The sequence below is a fragment of the Hypanus sabinus genome, chromosome 28 (genome assembly GCF_030144855.1).
Source record: "Hypanus sabinus isolate sHypSab1 chromosome 28, sHypSab1.hap1, whole genome shotgun sequence".
NCBI lineage: Eukaryota > Metazoa > Chordata > Chondrichthyes > Myliobatiformes > Dasyatidae > Hypanus > Hypanus sabinus.
In genome coordinates, this window is record NC_082733.1 from 9,404,276 (window position 1) to 9,425,122 (window position 20,847).

Genomic DNA, 20,847 nt, shown 5'->3' on the forward strand with positions numbered 1-20,847 from the left:
TTTTATTATTCATATAACAAACACTATGTCCAATGAAACTTAAACCACTGTCTCTGTTAAGAACGGTAATGTTTTGAGATTAATGTGATGTTTATTCAGGATCCATAAAATCCACTCATGCAGAATAAACAGTACCACAACACTCACTGACCCACTCAGTTCAAAGCTCTCTCATCAGCACAACAGAATGGAACATGCAACATATGGGAAGAGTTGGCAATACCCCAAAATGTTCCATACAGACAAGTGCCAATGATTTTTATACACCAGAGTTATCTGGTATTTTTAATGTACAAGACAGTCTGAACCGACTCAGGATCTTGACAGAACTCTACCTGGTATAAAGGACTTTCTGTGGGTCCTGTTCCTTTTCAGCCATTTTAAGACTGTAAAAACAAAGCAGATGGATAGACATAACATGGAAAAGCATGAAGCGTTCGGACAAATCATCTAGAAAAATAAACATACACAAATGGATTTAATGAATGGGATGCATACAATTGATTAGAACATGTAACTTCTCACAATTTTAGATGTATTTTATCAGACAGTATGATTAGCAATGACAAGCGCAAAGGCTTTGACTATGCAATGAATGTTGCTGCGTTAAGTCATGACATAAGGAAAAAAATTAAGACAGACATTGTTTTCAGTTGTCTCATATCTATCTGTGGTTTGCCATTCAGATTCTCAGCTCAATTATCCAGCTTTGCTGCACAGTCTTTAATATCCTTACTTAACAAATGTACACAAATTTCAATTCAACCTGAGCAGTCAAAGCCTTTTGTGGAAAAGAATTACAAATTTCAACGTGTGGAAAAGTGTCTGCTGAAAACCCAAAGTCGACTCACTCAAAACGAAGTATTATCCAAACGAAGAATAACAGAACCTGCATATCACTGCGGGGAGAGCACGGTCTGGGTGACAGACGGGCTTCGACATTTTATTTGCTGGGTAGTCATGATTATCTGGTCAAGTCCACAGTGTCCCTTCTCTAACTGCGCCCTGGACTACAAACTTTACTGGACGGCATCCACTCAAAAACTTTAATCTGTCTGGCAGCCGACAGAGCATCTTACTAACGGGGGCCAGCTGTTAATCAGAACTTCGGGTTTAAAGTTGCACTCCGAATCAAATTTAATTCTATCGGTAGGGAATGGTTCAAATGCGTCTATGCACGACTAACTAGGCACGATGTAATAGTAGAGGATTGTTAAGGTGGTGTTAATAATTATATACCTGACAAATACATCCTCACCCTTTTCTCATTGAAGATGTTGGTTACCCACGCCCCCTCCGGACCCCACTCTACCTTCCCACCTCTCCCTCTCCCGTGTCACTCACCCAGTTTCATTAAGGAGGCTAATAAGATCCACAGGGCCACCACGAACTGGGGACGGATATGTTCATAGTAAAAAAAAAGGAAAAGTGTCTGCTGATCTCCCTCCTGAATGAGCAAGACCTTTTTTTAAAATCACGCCCCCACTTTTTTGGTTCCCTGATCATAGTAATAAGGGTTTTCCCTGGCTGCTGTATGAGGCAGTACAGAATATTTTGCAGCTGTGGTGTCATGACTGACTGGAGTTAAGTCTCTCAGTACAAATTCATGTCATTACCATATTGCCCATGTCCAGTTCTGGCATATTGACTGACTTTGTCCTTGCCTCACACCTTCAACAATTCCCAACACATTTTTCGCCTTCCACTTTCGAAGCTTAGGAGCTTGAAATCATCCAAATCTCTGATGCTACTGGGCTCTGCCCTGTACACTCACCACCCGTGTGCTCACTGATTGGCTCCCAATCAAGAAATAACCATTTTTTAGAACTCCCATCCTAGTTTCAAATCTCTTCTTGGTTTAGCTTTTTTATTTGTAACCGCTTCAGCCTTACAAACCTCCCAGGTCTCAGTGCTTCCCAACTTTAATTATCATGCTTCTAAATGCTTAAATTCTAAAATTGGAAATCTCTTCCATAAATCTTACCAATTCTTTCTCCACGAAGGTGCTCCTAAAAACCTGCCACTTTTACCAAACTTTAGAATATCTGCTTAAAATCTCCTTACTTATGGGTCAAAAGTTGTTTGCTAATACCTGTATGATGCATATTAATATACCGAGTACACTAAATTTCTACAATTTCTGTTGTTGATGGTACTCCTGTTTTCATCTCAAGCACCGATATTCATTCACCTTGATGGACGTGGTGTGGGTATTGAGATTCTGCAGAAAGCCAGGAATGATGAAAGTAGAAGGAATATTGAGCTATTAAACTTAGGGAATTGGGGTTTTGTTGACAGAAAGAGGTACAGTGGGGTCATTTGAGGTTTTTAAAGTGATGAAGCACATAGGTTCTTTCTGAGTGGAAAGATAATTTGGAATTGATGGCTGGTCATGAATGTAAATTTGAAAACCAAAGGTTTAATTGACTCTTTAGGCACTAGATTGCTCTTTTAAAGGTGAAGCCGTGACAGCCAAAGACATTTCCAGTTTAAGTGATATGTGGATTGGTAAGTATTGATACTCAGCATTTAAATCTCCTGGAGTCTTTTTAAAAATTATCTTCAGAGGTCAGAAACATTTTCCAAATATTTCTCACTAAGCTAATCTCAGGCATTTTCTGTCTATTGGCCTCACCTAAGTGGGTAAGGACCTCAATATCCATAAGCTACACAATGTCTCAATGGGACAGAATTGATGGGTCCACCTTTACACGTTTCATGTTTCTTGGACTATGGCATGGAAATCTATCCAAGAAAAATGGAATTTAGTCTTGACTAGGGTTTACACTGTAGGTTCTCTAGAATGATACCAAAACAATAAAGAGGTTGAAGTAAACTTGTTTTGCATTCTTTTGAAGAATACATTAGAAGTCTACATGAGTAAACATTTCCTGGAACTATTTAGCAGTGAGCCAATCCTTTACAATATAACTTGCATAATCACAAACAAGATTTACTGTGTGATACTTGCTGAAATGTTTTGAAAAAATCAATTACTAAATTTACTTTAAAAAGATACGAAGCACAAAAGCTCCTGAACTCACAAACATGGAAAATGCTGGAAATACAGAGCAACTCAGCCAGAAAGTCAGACAGGTTATTAATTCACACAAATGAACACATTTTAAAGGTTGGCGCTGATGGCAAACTTACATGTACTACTCATTTGCCCTCGGCAATGTGACGATGGTGCTTTTTGAATTGCTGTCTGTAGATTTAATACCAGTTTAAGGCACGTCAAATTAGTTCAATGGAGAGCTAAAATTTCATTGTTGTATACAATTGACTCCTGTCAGTTCAAAATCATTTACTATAGAGCCAAGGTCACCCTGTCTTCACTCAATCCAAGTTTTATCACAGTGAGAGATTACTGGTTAGACAGAGTAAAACTTTCAAGGGGGATCCCAAAGCTTCCCTGAAAAACTGCAATGTATCCAATGGCCTATGATAGCTCCAGGTGAAAACCAGCGATTGAGAGTTTCAGAATTATTTAGTACATGCACATGGAAACATTAACGAAATGAGTCATTTGCGTTAACTATTACCACACGCATGGATGTTCTGAGGGCAGCTCAAAAGTGTCACCACACATTCTAATACCAACATAGCATGCCCATGATGCTGAGCAGAACAACTCAGATCACAACAAACAGAACAAACTAAGTGTCAAAGCAACAACAGCAAAACAAGCCCCATTCCTGCTTCTATCCACACATATAGTGCCTACAAAAAGTATTCACCCCCCTGCCCATGGGAATTTTTCATGTTTTATTGTTTTACAACATTGAATCACAATGGATTTAATTAGGGATTCTTGACACTGATCAACAGAAAAGGACTCTTTAGTGTCAGAGTGAAAACATATCTCTACAAAGTGATCTAAGTTAATTACAAATATAAAACACAAAATAATTGACTGCATAATTATTCAACCCTCCCCCACTTTAATATGATACACCAAATCATCACTGGTGCAGCCAATTGGTTTTAGAAGTCACATATTAGTTAAATGGAGATCTGTTCTTGGAGACCTGTGTGCAGTCAACATGTTTCAACTGATTGTATGAAAGGTACACCTGTATCTGGAAGGTCCAACTGCTGGTGAGTCAGTCAGAGACTGCACATACAAAAACTGTTGCCCAGGCGCTTCATCAGTCGCAGCTTTATGGGAGAGTGGCAAAGTGAAAGTCACTGCTGAAAATATCTCACATGGAATCTCAGCTAGAGTTTGCCAGAAGGCAGAAGAAAGTCAGCCAGAAGAAAGTTCTATGGTCTGATGAAACCAAAATTGAGCTTTTTGGCCATCAGACTAAATGCTATGTTTGGTGTAAGTCAAATACTGCACATCATCAAAATCACACCATCCCTGTGGTGAAGCACGGTGGCAGCTGCATCATACTGTGGGGATGCTTCACTGCATCAGGCCTGGAAGGCTTGTGAAGGTAGAGGGTAAAATGAATTCAGCAACATGCTGGAAATTCCTGGAGGAAAACCTGATGCAGTTTGCAAGAGAACTGCAACTTGGGAGAAGATTTGCTTTCCAGCAAGACAATGACCCTAAGCATAAAGCCAAAGCTACACAGCAATGGTTTAAAAACAACAGTTAATATCCTGGAGTGCTCAAGTCAGAGGCCAGACCTCAATCCAATTAAGAATCTGTGGCTGGACTTGAAAAGGGCTGTTCGCTCAGAATCCCCATGTAATCTGACAGAACTTGAGCAGTTTTGTAAAGAAAAATGGGGAAAAATTGCTGTGTCCAGATGTGCAAAGCTGATAGAGACCTATCCACACAGACTCAAGGCTGTAATTGCTGCCAATTGCTAAATACTGACTTGAAGAGTGAACATTTATGCAATCAATTATTTTGTGTTTTACTTTTGTAATTAATTTAGATCTCTTTGTAGAGATCTGTTTTCGCTTTGATACGAAAGAGTCTTTTTCTGTTAATCAGTGTCAAAAAAGCCAAATTAAACCCACCATGATTCAATGATGTAAAATAAAACATGAAAACTTCCAAGGGAGGTGAATACTTCTCATAAGCACTAAACCTCATAGATATTTTTCTCTTTTTTTTATACTTTTGATAGGTACTGTATACAGTCCTCTAACCTCAGGACAGGCTACCTTTTGCCTTGAGAACCTAGTGTTTCTTAGGAAGCACATAGAAATCCAGTGTAAATGGCAGAAGGAAAGCACCACCTGCCAAAACACATAGTTGAGTCTCTGAGTCCCACATCAGCCATATCATCTCCTCAGAACACTCAGAAATGAATTGAAGCAAGTCATCCTTAAAGACTACCAAGAATTCAAAGCACAGTATAACTCAACCTATGCTGGAAAAGACCACTTTTACATTATATTCCTGTTTCATAATTCAAGATACTCAAAAGAAAAGAGTATGTGAGCAGCAGCAAACCATCCATGTTCATTACGTTAATCTTACATGGATGTCCAAGTGGAATTGTGCCGCAAAGTCATTCCAAACCTCATGGATGACGCCCTCCACCACAGGGGTACTTGTGTAACATGCATCTGTTACGTGCTGGGGCCAGACTGGTCCCATCTGACAACTGCTGGAAAAAACTTGTCACTTGGCTAAGTTTCCTATCCCTAGGCATAGCCAGATGTGAACGTTTCAAAAATATAAACTATTTTATTTGAAAGGTGTATACAGTAGCAAATGCACCAAAATCAATTCAAAGTTATAAATAAATTCAAAGAATTCAAAAGAATGATAAACTAACAATACTTATGTTGGAAGAAGATGGTGCCAGCGAACAACATGACCAAAGGCAACATCCTTCAGACAGTTCACAAAACGACTACTTCTTTCAAATATGATTCTACTACTATTGGAACCTGTGATTAACATTTTGATGGCGTGTTTTTTGGGCCTATTGAGTGATGCGACATTTTGCTGTCTCTGAAGGAGTTCTCTGAGATTTGGAGCAGTGTGTGTGGCCTAAAGGCCAAACAGCCTGGGGATGGGTCACAAGCCCATGATCAACTTTGATCTTGCTGATTAAAGCAAGTTGAAATCAACGAGGATGTGAGCAGAAGATGAGCAGGTGCTCAGTGTGTCTGACTGTTCTCTCTCCCTCTTGCAGCTTGGACAAGGTTTAATCAATGTGATTTGTGGATTGGACTCTGTAGGTCATATGATATGTGTTCCTCGTCTCTGGTTACTCCTTTTTTATTGCTATTTTGTGTGATTTTGATCAGGACAGACTGGATCTGCAGAGTGCTGTCAACAAATGACACAGTGCTGAAATGAACTCAACTGAACATTCCTAGGCTGTTTCAATGACTTTAAAGTTTGATGTTTTCTTTGAATGGTTCCATGATGTTTCTTTGTTTTGTGGCTGTCTGTGGGAAGACAAATCTCAGGGTTGCATACTGCATACCTACTTCGATAATAAATGTACTTTGAATCGTTAATACTTACCTTGGTCTTTTGGAGCAGATCCTCTATATTGAAATAAATGGAGATATAGTTCCTATGCTAGGTTCAACTTGAGAAAGGCTGCTTAGACATTTCCTCAATTTCAAACTGCTACAACTTTGCACTACAAAGCTGGAGTTCATTAAGTATCCAGTATTGGAAGTGCAGTTGACAAATGCCAACAAACATCTGTGAGCACATTAGAGACTTCAGGGTTTGCCTAAACATACATGGAAATCCCAAACTTCCTGGTATGCAGGTAGTGAACTGGCACTTCTCTACTAAACTGAAACTATATATTTCTATGTTCTTAAAAAATAATTGAACAGATAACACTGTAATATTTGTGTTTTGCTTCAGTTCTTTAGGATCAGCCCTAGAATGACATACAGTTTGCCCCTCAGGTTAAGAGTGGCTTGCTTCTACTCCAGGTCTATGGTCCTGAGGTAACTGCTGAGACCAAAATGAGAGTTCCAGACTCAACCAGAGGTGGGATAAGACGTGTCTGTTGAGATAGGCAAGTGGATAATTTGTGAGGTAGTGCATTCTTTCTGCTTTTTACAGTGGGGTTCTACGCAGGCTTGAAGCATGAACTTACAGTGCTTTGCGCCACTCAAATGCATTCTCTCAACTTGCAGTGGTCTTGGGTTAGTGACTCCTTGCAGACATTGTAGAAATTGCATCTTTTCAAGAGGGTTTTGAGAAAATCCTTGAATCTTATCCCTCTGTCCACTTGGTAATTTCTTTCTATGGCAAGACTGTTTGAAAAGCTTGGTACAAGTTTGTAAATGACAACTAGAACTGATTGAATAACTAGGGTATCAATGCTGGGAATGTTGAAATGGGAAAGGGCACTGACATTAGTTCAGTTATCTTTCTGATGATCCTGGAGGATTTTGTGGAGACAGGATTGATAGCATTTTTCCAATGTTCTGAGCTCTTGATGTAGGTAATCAAAGAATCATATATAAGGGCAGGATTACTGCTGTCTGAAAAACTGAGGTTATGCCAGGGATGAGGTCCTGATCTTCAAAAATCCTTTTCCTCATATAGTCTCATAAAGGCAGTATAAATGCTGTGAAGATAATGGTGAATTTCATCATCAATGTCTACTTTCATTGAGGAATAGCTCCCAATGTATGGGATGTGCTCCAAGTTTTCCATCTAATAAATAAGCAATAGATTCCCTACTGGGATTCAAAATTATGATCAAATTCAGAATGTTTTAAAATCCTAACAAATCTATGTGGAAAATAAATAGAAACAAATACATACCATGTTCATTATTGTTCTTACTTGTCTTTCCCAATATCATTTCTTGCTTATTAATCATTAACTTCTTCACAATAAAGAATGATGTTGCTTGATGACCATCCATCAGCAAATCCAGCTCTTTCAGGAAGAGTAAGACTTGGTAAAGCAACTGTGGCTTTATCTTAATCCTAATGAGATTGAGTGGATTAATTTTGGTAATCTGGTTATTCAGCCTCTGATCACAGGTTGGAAGTGGAAAGAAATTCAAAGTGTTCCCCAAAGCTTCCCTCAGAACATAATTGGTTACTTTAACAAGCGATTCACAAGGCAGTAATATTTCTTTTACTTCTGTCATTCTCTGGTAGACAGCCAGCAAGACTTTTTCCTGTTTGTCTTTCCTTTGTTTTGTGCTCCGTGCAAATCGTCTGTAAAGTGGATAAATGTCAGATGACTCGGTTGTGACATCACAGGACACACACAACTTCCAAGGAGAGCCTTGAGTTCTCTGATCATCATCTAGAGAACAGAAATCAAATGTTCAAAGTTTTAAAAATATTAACTACATGATTTGTTACACTTTATAAATGCTTATAGAGCACAGAACACAAGAACACAGTACAGGCTCTTTGGCCCAAGAGGTCGTACCAACCTTTTTAACTACTCTAAAATCAATCTAACCCTCTCTCCTAAATAGGACTCCATTTTTCTATCATCAATGTGCCTCCCTAAGAGTCACTTAAATGGCCCTTTATAGCCATCTATTACTATAAATCCTAAAAATGCAATGAAGGCAGACAGCATTTATGTCACACCTTTCTTAGAATCAGTATGTCCTAAAACACATGGTAACTACATCGTATGTTGTATTATAAGCCCTGCCAGTATGGTCTCTGAGATGGAGCATTTCAGCTATGAGGAGAGATAGGAAAGGCTGGGATTATTAGCCTTGTAATGAAGGGACCCAACTGAGAAATAAAATAGAAAGGCATAGATAAATAAGTAGTGAGAAACATTTCCCTGAGCAAAGGTGACCATAACCATGGGTAAACACAAGGAAATCTGCAGATGCTAGAAATTCAAACAACACACACAAAATGCAGGTGGAACACAGCAGGCCAGGCAGCATCTGTAAGGAGAAGCACTGTTGACGTTTCAGGCTGAGACCCTTTGTCAGGACTAACTGAAAGGAAATGTTTCAGTTAGCCCTGACGAAGGGTCTCGGCCCGAAACGTAGACATAACCATGGGTATAAGGTATTAAGAGAATTAGAGGAAGATTTTTTTGTCATGTTAGGGCTATGCCTGAGGAGCAGTAAAATCAGGTACTCTCACAAAAGTTAGTAAGTACCCAGAGAGGTGCAGCCAAAGACCGGGGTTTAGAAGAGCATGGGTGAATTCTACGAAATGGGATTAGATAGGTACATGGTGGGCTGAAGGACCTGTTTCCATGCTCTGACTCTCTGACCAGTGCAATGCTTCCCACTTTAGTCCTTTGAAGTTTCCATTTTGCTCATTTGCTCTCTCCATCTCCAACCCCCAACACTAGTGCTACAACATTGTTCCGGTTCCATAGCGTTCAGGAAAGACAATTTGTGATTAGAACTTTGTTGGCAAGATGGTATTTTTGCCCATCCTTTATTGCCCTGAGGAGATTAAGGTTCAACTCCAGGGAAACTGGTCTGGAGTCACAGATCTGCCACCATGCTTCCTTCCCTAAAAGTATGACTAAACTTCAAAGAGTAACATCACAAACAAGAGAAAATCTGCAGATGTTGGAAATCTGAGTAACATACACAAAATGCCGGAGGAACTTAGCAAGCCAGGCAGCATCTATGGAAAAAAGTACAGTACAGTTTAAAAAAAAGTGAAGTTCAGTCGACGTTTTGGGCTGAAACCCTTTAGCAGAACACTATTGAGAAAAGCACAGCCGACGTTTCGGGCCAAAACCCTTCGGCATTCAAAAAGTACATTGTTGGATACTAAGAACTTTGGGACTTCCCGCGTTATGAAGGCTGCTACAAAGATGCAAGCCATTGGTTCACCTTTAAAGCACATTTCCCTCACAAAGAAATCAGGCAAACAAAAAGGGTGATGCAGATAAATATATGACCTCTCAGCTTTACAGACTCAGGTTCAATTTTGACCTCCAGTGTTTTCTCAGTGGAGTTGCTTCTTTTTAAGATACTAAACAGATCTGTAGGCATTGCAAAGGGACCTTCTGGAGAACATCCTAACAGTTGACTTGCAGGTTCAGTCGGTTGTGAGGAAGGCAAATGCAATTAGCATTAATTTCAAAAGGGCTTGAATACAACAGCAGGGACATAATGCTAAAGCTTTATAAGGCACTGGTGAGGTCTCACCTTAAGTATTGTGCGCAGTTTTGGATTCCTCATCTAAGAAAAGATGTGCTGGCATTGGAAAAGGTCCAGAGGCAGTTCGCAAGGTTGATTCCAGGAATGAAAGGGTTATTCTATGAGGAACGTTTGATGGCTCTGGGTCTGTACTCACTGGAATTTAGAAGGATGATAGGGGATCTCACTGAATCCTTTTGAATGTTGAAAGGCCTAGACAGAGTAGATGTGGAAAGGATGTTTCCCATAGTGTGAGAGTCTAGGATAAGAGGGCAAAGACTCGGGATAGAGGGGCGTCCATTTAAAACAGAGATGCAGAGAAATTTCTTTAGTCAGAGGGTGGTGAATTTGTGGAATTTGTAACCACAGGCAGCTGTGGAGGCCAGGTCATTGGATGTATTTAAGACAGAGATTGCTGGGTTCTTGATTGGACATGACATCAACAGTTACAGGGAGAAGGCCAGGGGATGGGTTTTAGCAGGGGATAAAGGATCAGACATGATTGAATGATAGCCTAATTCTGCTCCTCTGTCTGATGGTTTTATTATTGAGAGCTGTCTAATATTATACATAATATCTCTCGGATTTCTTCAAGGTTACATTTGCAAATACATTTGGCTAGTTAGCAGATCTTGTGGTTAAAACCTCAACACATCATTAAGAATTATAGCTCTGAAGATATTTGCCCCATCAAGTATATACTGGTTACTGAAAGAGGTATGTGATTGCTCCACTCCCCACTATTCTTCCTTCAAGAAATATTTCCTTCTCAAATACTTACTTCATTCAATTTTGAAAGCTTCCATTGTACCTATTTTCACACTTACTCCCGATCAAAAAAAGTCACCATTTAAGAACTGCTGCTCATCTTCTCTATAGTCTTTTCTGAAAATGATCTTAAGTCTGTATCTTCAAGATACTAACCTTCCTACTAGTGGAAGTGCATTGTCCTCACTTACTTTATTAAAACCATGAGTCCTACACTGATAAGCATAAGACTTATTGTAAGATTATAAAATCCCATCAGAATGTTCTTCAGGAGCAGCAATTCATCATGCTTAGTCTGCGCAATATGTGACTCAGACTCAGACCCAGTCCACATGGTTGAAAAAACCCTTTGAAATGGCTTTGCAATTGTAGAAGGTTTACCATCACCTCAATGGGCAATCTAGGGAAAACAATAAATGCTGCCTTCACCAATAATGCTTGTTTACCAAAATCAAAATATAAGAAAATGCAAGTATGTCACTAAATACTGGGAAGTTAAAATGTCATCCATATTTAAACACAAAGAGACAGTGCCTCTAAAATTCATCTAAATTATCAGGATAGTCCTAGATAAATAATCTTACAAGGTAGTTGTAGAAATTTGGAGCCCTTGTCTGAAAGTCAAATGGTGCAGGATTTTGTGAGGAGGAAGCTCACAAGTACTGCTATCATCAAATTCCCATATACTTCTTCCAGGGTATGCGGTTGTCCAAGGATGACTTTTTGGAGATATTGAGATAAATGATAAAACTACAAATTTATACGATAGCTAGAGCCAGAGGTAAGCAGGCACTGGAAGCTTAGCAAGTAGAATGAATAAACAGAAAATGAAAAAGCTGATGGAAACCTGGTTTAAAAACCAGTCAGATTTAAAGAGTTAAAGTTCTGAAATAAGTTTGTAGAAAAGGTTTGTTAGTGGCATGGATGCAAGAGTAATTTCATTTTCAGGTAGCATCTTAATTTCCATACAGATGAGCTAAGGTTCTATCAGAAAGGAAGGAAATATAAATATGATCAAGACAGTGGTCTGCAACAAAAATAATCTTATTTTGTTAACAATCTCACAGTGCATGAACATTTATTGAACAAATTTTAAGTATTCATGTCAAATGTAGCATTTGAAATGAAAATAGAAATAAGAATTCTAGACTTGGATACAGTGACCTCAACACATACAAAGGGATAGTTTGCACATTGTAAATGGGGAAAACACAAAAAATCAATATAACATATTTGTAAATGAATTTAGTGGTTTCAAGGGGCAGTCTACTTTCCCAAGGGGGAAAACTTTTTAAACAAACAAATAACAAGGTCTTAAAAAACTAAAAGCCTAGCATAAAACTAATGCAAGAACTAACACCCCGAGCCAAAAGGAACTAAAAATGCAATAGTTGGCCACAAAAGAGTCAAGTTTTCAAAAGTGAAAGGACAAATTTTAAAATAACATTAAGAAAAAGACAGTAATCAGAAGCAATGTGGGATTTCCAGAAAGTACGTGAGTGAAAATAAAAAAACTGGTGCACATCAGTGAATATTTTGCCTTAAAGGGAAGATAGCACTCTGGTCACCTGGGCAAGCTACCCTAATGGCAGGATACAAGTAGGTCCAACAAGCTATCTATAATGTAGCAAGAACTACTCACAAGATTTGTTAGTGGCATGGACGCAGGAGTAGAAAGCTGCATTTTCGGATGCCACAGTGATAGATGTCATTGTAGACTGTGTTGCAAAATGCATAATATTACAGAGATATTAATAGACTGAGGAAATGGGGAAAATACAGTGGATTTCAATCTAGACAAATGATTTTGGACCTAAAACTTGTAAAATACTTTTAAAAAAGTGAGTATCAGGATCTATCGAGAATACAAATAGGATAAGGGTAAGCCCCTTTTCTGTGGAGAAAACTTGTTCTATGATATAAAGTTAATCTCGAATATCTAAAAAGCTATGGCATTACTAAAAATAGCTCTGGGTCCATGTAACTAGATTATTACAATAATATGAACATTAAATCAATTAATGGGTTTGCTTTTATTTCTACAGGGCTGAAATGCACAGAGTATATCAATGCGTGCATATGTAGCAAAAATGACTGCACAGCTAATATGTGGTCTATGAAAACGTTGTTCAGATTTGGGGGGAATACAGTGGCCTATACTGTATGTCTTTGTCATTCCTATTGATGTTGTTCCTTTATGCCTATGCTAAGAACTCTGCGAGTTATAACAATGTTACATTTGCACATTGCCATTCAGCCTTCAAGGGTGCCAGTTTTAGTCCTTAACAACTCAGATACATATAGCTCAGCATTATTTTTAAAAAGTGAGGATTCACAAGAATTACTGAAAAAGAAGAGGAAAAATAATATTTGGAGGAAACGATAAAATGAAAAATTGGTTAATATTAGCTTTAACTGACCTCAGTCAGGAGATGGACAATTTGAAATTGTCAATTTCACACAAACTTCAAACTCTTTTAATGTTTTAATTGTGCAATAATTTTTCAACAAGAGCCTTTATTTATAAAGTATATTTAAAGATGAAAACGCTCCAGGATCAATCAGTTAATAAACAAACAATGTTTCCTTACCTTGGCCCAGCAATAAAGCAGGAAGGTTAAAAGGCACTTCAAATTAGCTTTTAAAATATCATTGAAAGAAAGAGTGAACGAGAAAAATAAGAAGTATTCAAGAGCACATTCCACCTGTGGTCAATTAGTGTCTGGTAGCTACATGTAACTAGTGTCTGGTAACCATATCACTAGGTCATTAAAATAATATTAACATTTTAAAAAGTCAAATAATGGGTTCCCCTTCATTTCTACAGGTGTATGTCATTGTCAAAATAAAAGCCAAAATAGAACTTTCAAGCCAAATTTATAAATAAATTGCATATGTGCTTAGGAAGTCAATCATTCATTGTTGGGCATTCCCTCACAGTCCGTCTTCCATGTGACTTTGTCTTTTCAATGTCCTTACCATGTGGTTCATCCTCAATAGTGTAGTGCAGCAGGTAAATACCTGATGACTTCTAGTGACTGTTACTGCAGGTAGAGTTAGAGAATGCCTTTGAAGTCTTGGTTTAGAAAGCCCAGCCTCTGATTACTTATGGAGACACAACACACTGCAGATGCAGTGATCCATGTTCTTTTGTTGCTATTGACCAATCATGACTCTTTATCAAACTGTTTTTTACCATTGTTCCATTGCCGGAGATCCAAAATGAAAAAGGAACGAGGGGAAGTTTTGTGCTGTCATGGTCAGAAATGAGAGTTTACAGCTTACTTTCCTGTGAGAGTGAAACTGCAGCACTTCTAACAAACTGTTGAAGGGCTGTGACCCTAAATATTGATCCAAAATGCGAACTATCCATTCGCCTCTACAGATGCTGTCTTACCCATTGAATTCTACTGGCAGCTCATATTTTGCTTCTCTTTATATTTCTTTGGTATTACTGATAGCTGTCTACTTTGACATTTCCGAAGTAGATTTGAATAGCATTAATGGCCGTCTGTGTTGCAATGAAGGCCAATTCAACAGCTATCAGACACTATGGAAAAATATGGGCTCCAAGCTATACACAAAACCTTTTGCACATTTGGTGTGGATACCTCTATGCTCCTGGACATTCATTTAGCAATCTAACACTCGCTAATGTGCTAAGATTTGCATTTATGGAGAATACAGGTTGTGAGAAACCCTAATAGTTTGCTCCTACATCTAGTGTGCAACTTCATGCTCTGCAAGATACAGTAGTGCTTAGTTTCACTTGTAAGCTACTGGAAGATGCAGGTCTGAAGCTTATGGCAGGATAACGTTTGAAGATGCAATCCAGCATTTAAGTCCTCCTAAATGGAGATTGTTGATAGCTGAGCAATCGGATCAGTGTATCCATGGCAAAAGTAATGCTCTTGGATATGACACTAAGGCACATTTACTGGCCTTGACCACTACTGAGGTCATAGAGTTTTGTCAGGCACTGCACTCAAGCTCTCTACCTACTGTTTTTGGAGTACATCCAGGTATATATACTTTTTATTTCTTCTGCCAAGACCTCTTGTGGAACACCCATATCATTCTTCACTGTTTCTCAAATCAGATTCACTCTAAATCACAGACACCTGCCAAGTAAAAACACCTCTTCAGAACTCCAAGCTTATTTTAGATTACAACTGCATGAACAACATTGGTTCTTGTTGTTGCTTCAAAACAGTAAGCAGTAAAGTTGCAGTTACTGTACTCTGAAATTGTTTTCCAGGCAACATAAAACTGGTACATTGTCTTCATCACAATCAAGAGCTGCCAGTTAATGTACGTTGGAATTTCTGTGTTTACTTTTAGCTTTGAATTTAGGAGGCGGGCATGCACAATATGCTAATCAACAAACTTACAAATCTCTTATTGCTTGAGGAACAGTGTGCTGGACACCAAATGCTGATGCAGCAGTTTATTTAGTGAGACACTGCCTTCTTGTGCATTCCTGTTACTCAAGGTGGACAATTCTCCAAAAGAGACACTGACTGGAACTTTACACTGAGCACATTATGTACTTCCAGCTGTTCTGTGGTCATGAAGTACACCCTTTGGCCAGTGTCCAAAAAAACACTGCTTTACAAGTTGGGTTGTGTGCCTTCATTAATGTCTACCACAAACATCATAACAGCACCCATCATTTCCTATGGAGTGATGGCATCAAAGTGCTGCTGGCATTTTAGAAGTCAGTGAGATGCCAGTTTAGATTTATGCTTAGGCATCATGTAGCTGTCTGTATTAAATGTAAATTAAAGAAAAAGTATACTTAGAATTAGCATAATGAAAACATTTTCCTTTCAGAGGTGAATGGTACATAGTTTTCCTAGAACCCACTGATGTGGAATTTCCTTCTAAAATGTACTACAGTTTTTTTTAAAGACATTAAATTTAAAAAGAAAGAGTGGGAAAAGTCCATTCATTCCTTTGTGCTTCATTCAATGTATCATAAGGTTATGCATGATCTGTATTTTAACTCCACTTTGATTTTCTATCACTCAATATCCTCTGCTAGAAAAAGGAGTTTCACATTTAAAATAAATAGAGCTAATGTTTATTGGGCAAATACTTCCATCAATCATACTGTGACTAATAGAAGTATGGAGCATGAGAAGGGCTTGGCAAGTAGGATTTTAAAAAATCCAAAAGCATCCTACATGCATGAAGAACTGGAGGATGTCCAGAGTGAGAGTAGGACCAATCATAGTTAGAAGAGGAAGCATATACCTATAATTGGAGGAGCTGGGAAGGTCCTTAATGAATACCCTTGTCTTAGTACTCATCAGTGAGAGGGATCTTGACATTTGTGAGGACAGTGTAAAACAGGCTAATCTGCTACAACATTTGATGTTAAGAAAGAGGATGTGCTGGAACCTTTGAAAAATATTAGTATAGATAAATCCCCAGGGGTGGGTGGGAAATACCCCAGATTACTGCAGGAAGTGAGGGAAGAGATTGCTGTACCTCTGGCAATGATCTCTGCATCCTCACTGTCCAAAGGAGTAGGACTGAAGGGTGGCAAATGTTATTCCTTTGTTCACAAAAGAGAGTAGGGATAACTCTGGGAATTATAGACTAGAGTCTCTTACTTTCGTGGATTACAAATTATTGGAGAAGATTCTTAGAGACAGGATTTTTGGGCATTTGTAGAAGCCTAGTCAACATGGTTTTATGGGGGGAAGATCAAGCCTCATGAACCTGACTGAATTTTTTGAGAATGTGACAAAGCACATTGATAAAGCCAGAGCAGTAAATGTGGTACATATAGATTTTAGTGGAGAACTTGATAAGGTTGCCCATGGTAGGCTCATTCAGAAAGTTGGGAGCATGGGATCCAAGGAAACCTGGCTGTGTGGATTCGGAATTGGCTTGCCCATAGAAGACAAAGAGTGGTTGTAGATGGAGCGTATTGTACCTAGATGTTGGTGACCAGCGGTGTTCCACAGGGATCTGTTCTGGGACTCTTGTTCTTTGTGTTTTTCATAAATGACTTGGTTGAGGAGATGGAAAGATGGCTTTGTAGAAGACATGAATGTTGATGGATAGGGTAGAAGGCTCTCAGAGGGTACAAAAGAATACTGACAGGATACATATAATAATAGGCATGCGTTAGTCTCGTGAGACCATGGATTTGCACCTTGGAAGGTTTCCACGGCGCAGGCCTGGGCAGGTTGTATGGGATACTGGCAGTTGCCCAAGCTGCAAGCCTTCCCCTCTCCATGCCACTGATGTTGTCCAAGGGAAGGGCACTAGGACCCAAGCAGCTTGGCACCAGTGTTGTCACAGAGCAATGTGCCTTGCTCAAGGACACAACACACTGCCTCAGCTGAGGCTCTAACCAGTGACCTTCAGATCACTAGACCAATGTCTTATCCACAAGGCCATGCGCCAACACCATGACAGGATACATAGCTGGGCTAAGAAGTGGTAGATGGGAGCTCAATCCAGAAAAGTGTGAAGTGTGAGGTGATTCGCTTTGTAAGGTTGAATTTAAAGGCAGAATATGGGGTTAATGGCAGGACTCTTAGCAGTGTGGAGGAACAGAGGGTCTTGGGGTCCATGTCCATAGATCCCTCAAATCTGCCATGCACATTGATAGATTGTTAAGAAAACCTTCATTAGCCAGGGGATTGAGCTCAGGAGCTGCAAGGTGATGTTGCAATTCTATAAAACCCTGGTCAGACCACACTTCGAATGTTGTGTTCAGCTGTGATTGTCTTATTATAGGAAAAATGTGGAAGTTTTAGAGAGGGTGCAGAGATTTATGCTGCCTGGATTAGAGAGCATATTGTATGAGGATATGTTGAGCAAAGTAGGGCTTTTCTCTCTGGTGTAAAGGAGAATGAGAGGTGACTTGATAGAAGCTCACAAGATGACAGGAGGCATCAACCAAGTGGATAGCCAGAAACATTCTCCTAGGACAGAAAAGCTAACACAAGGGGCATAATATTAAGGTGATTGGAGGAAAGTATAGGGATGATGTCAGAGGTAAGATTTTTTTTTAAATACAAGTAGTGGTGAAGGTGTGGAACGAGTTGCCGGGGTGATGGTAGTGGTAGAGGCATTTAAGAAACTCTTAGGTAAGAACTTAGATGGCAGAAAAATGGAGGGCTGTGCAGGAGGGAATGGGCTGAAGGGCCTGTACTATGTTGTAATATTCTACGTTTACTTCCCTAGAGGCTTCTAGGTAAAAATAAATCCCTGATCCTCCATTTGTTGACTAAAAGAAATAGTTTCCTCTTTATCCACTTTAACAATTCAATTCCAAATCCCACAAATATGAATGAAATCACCCTTCAACCCACTCTTTAGGGAATACAAAGTCTAGTTTATAAAACTCCTTACAATTCTTAAAAGCACTGGCAATATCCTGTGAAATTTTGTTGGACAGATTGACAAGAATATATTCACAACATCAGCAACTCATATTTTGTATAACATTGTAATGCCTTCAAGTAATATTGAAAGGTACAATATTAAACAATGTCACAGACATAGGTTCTGCAGATGGTGGAAATCTTGAGCAACATATGCAAAATGCTAGGGGAACTTAGGTAAGGCAGCGTCTCTGGATGGAAATGAAAAGTGAATGTTTTGGACTAAGATCTTTCATCAGGATTTGGGTCTCCTAATGAAGGGTCTTTGGCCCAAAATATTGGCTCCATAGATACTGCATGACCTGCTGAGTTCCTTCAGCATTTTATGGGTGTTGCATAATATTGTATTGTCATGCTGCACAATTAAAATAGTAATGTAAAATATGAAAAATAAGGATAGCTGAGGGATTTAGGCAAGAAATTCCAGAGTTTACACTCTTAGCATCCTTCATTATACATGATACTCCAGATGCTGTCTAAGTAAATACATTTATCTTATAATCTTACTCCCTCAGGCTAACATTCCAGTAACATTTCTAACCAATAAATCTCATTGACCACTGAATATCTCTAGATTTCTACTATTCCTAACTTTTCATCATTTAAAATATATTTGGAATTATTCCTTCTTGGCCTCATATTTAGCCACAATCAAATTTTATTGCTACTGTTTCGTACACTGAAGTAATGAAGATCACCAGTGGATAAATGCTCTTATCCACAACAATTATAATATCACCTACCTCGGTCACATTATCAAGCTTGCCAACATGGTCTCTGTTACATTATCTAAATCACTGATAAATATTTGAGACAGTGCACAGATATTTAAAGTACACTAAAGGTTACTTCTCTAAATACAAATATACATGAATTATGATCACTTTCTGCCTTTTGTCTTTGTAGCCAAATTTCAAATCGTCAAATAATTTCATTTCATATCTGTGGTATTCCATTTTACCAAACAACATGGAAACTCATTGAAAGTCTCCTGGAACTCAATATAAATATATCCTACTACAATCTTCTACTTGAAAAACTATTCCACCTACACAATTCAGACTGCCAAAAGTACGTAATTAAGCTAAACCTGAACTGACTCTCTCTAATTAGCTCAGCTTGTAAAAATCATTCATTGTAAAGTTTTCTGGTCTGATAATCCAATTCCTGGATCAAGAGAACTTGGAAGATGACAAGCTAAATTTCTTCTTTAAGAGCTAAGTTCTTAAAAGCCATTCTTCCTTGGTACCTGTAGTCCTTAGGTCCCATTATTGTTTCTGCACTGACTTCTTCAATTACTTGAACTTAGTGAACTCCATTCTTTGATTCTTTATTAGTTTCCTAGGATGCCAGGATCACCACCATTCTCTACAGTGAAAACTATTGCTTTAATTTGTTGGTAATATATCCATCTGTTTTTAATGAGCCTGCTATCCTCTTTAACTTTCTTAGTCAAATTTCTCCCAGCTTCCTGATTCAATTCCATATTTGTGTTTTATGGTTCTCCACTGTACCTAGCTTCCCCTCTGTGTTAGAGCAATGAGTACTGCTATCTAGCTTACCTTTGGAACTGTTTCCTTGGAATAACTGCAAATTGTCATCCCAGTGAAGCAAACCCAGTACAGCTACAGCAAAAACTGCAAAACAAAGCAGGTGAAGTGCAAATTTTCCTGCTACCTCTGGGCTAGAAAACACTCTCCTCCTTTTCTCTAGAAGATGATCCTCAGGCAAGAGAAGCCTATGAGTGGCTTCTGATGCAGGCAAGTCACTTTGAAGAAACAACTGCTTTTGATAATGCAATAAATGAAGGGGCTGAGGTATTGTACATGGTGAAAACTTTTCGGCTGTGCAATTGGTATAAGCATCTTTGAGAGAAGATTGGGCCTTGGCACTTCCATCCATTTGCATTTGGAATCTGTAAATGATATTAGAAAGTCAGAATCAACCTTCTGCAATCTACTACTCAACATAATGAAAACAACAATAGATAACTGCTATAATCTAACTCCAAGACAGCTGCTGTAGAGCTACTGGGAATGGAGATGCCACGGGTTGATTAAAGGACTGACTGGGTAGAAGTAACTACTGTCTTTTAGTGAGAAATGTTAAATATGGGATCTATCAGCCTTTCCATTGCCGTATTTAAAGTACCAAAAACCTTCTCTGTTTTACCAGATCATTTTAATTTTTCAGATCAAAATCATTTGTTTCTATACACCTTTTTACATTACATTAGCTCCTTTTCTGTTAATCTCCCACATATTTTACACTCGTTTCAAATTTAAGCTGTCCATGCTTAATGTCTTGTAAGTCCTCTGGCCGAAAACTTCTCTCTCCATAGATACTGTCTGATCTTCTGAGAAATCAAGTTATTGGGTAGAGTGAAAATATTCAACATTTAACTACTAACTTGTGTGCCAATTGTAATTATCAAATTAAACAAATGAGTAGGAAGAAAAAACAACTTTGATTATACGTGTTTCATTCACCTGAATACACATTTCAATACATAAGTTTGAAAAGTAGTCGAAGGGCTAGGCTGAAAGATTTGAAGGTGTTTTTATCCAACTTACTTCCAGGATAAATATCAGTATTTCTGATTACCTGAAAATTCCATGTAACAAACT

At 38.6% G+C, this 20,847-nt stretch overlaps 1 protein-coding gene across 2 annotated transcripts in view; it reads right to left on the reverse strand.

Moving 5' to 3' along the window:
- The window catches only part of LOC132382414 (cell surface hyaluronidase-like), a 115,490-nt gene that overhangs the window by 93,168 nt on the left and 1,475 nt on the right, over positions 1 to 20,847 (reverse strand). The window contains exons 2-4 of one of the 2 annotated variants that reach the window (XM_059952577.1): positions 19,783 to 20,135; positions 7,718 to 8,212; positions 336 to 386 (exon numbers count right to left, since the gene is read on the reverse strand). In XM_059952577.1, coding sequence (XP_059808560.1) covers positions 336 to 386; positions 7,718 to 8,212; positions 19,783 to 20,128 — 892 coding nt within the window. In that variant the 5' untranslated portion in view covers positions 20,129 to 20,135. Of the gene's footprint in view, positions 1 to 335; positions 451 to 7,717; positions 8,213 to 19,782; positions 20,136 to 20,847 lie in introns of those variants that run through there. The other variant, XM_059952578.1, reaches the window with a different exon arrangement.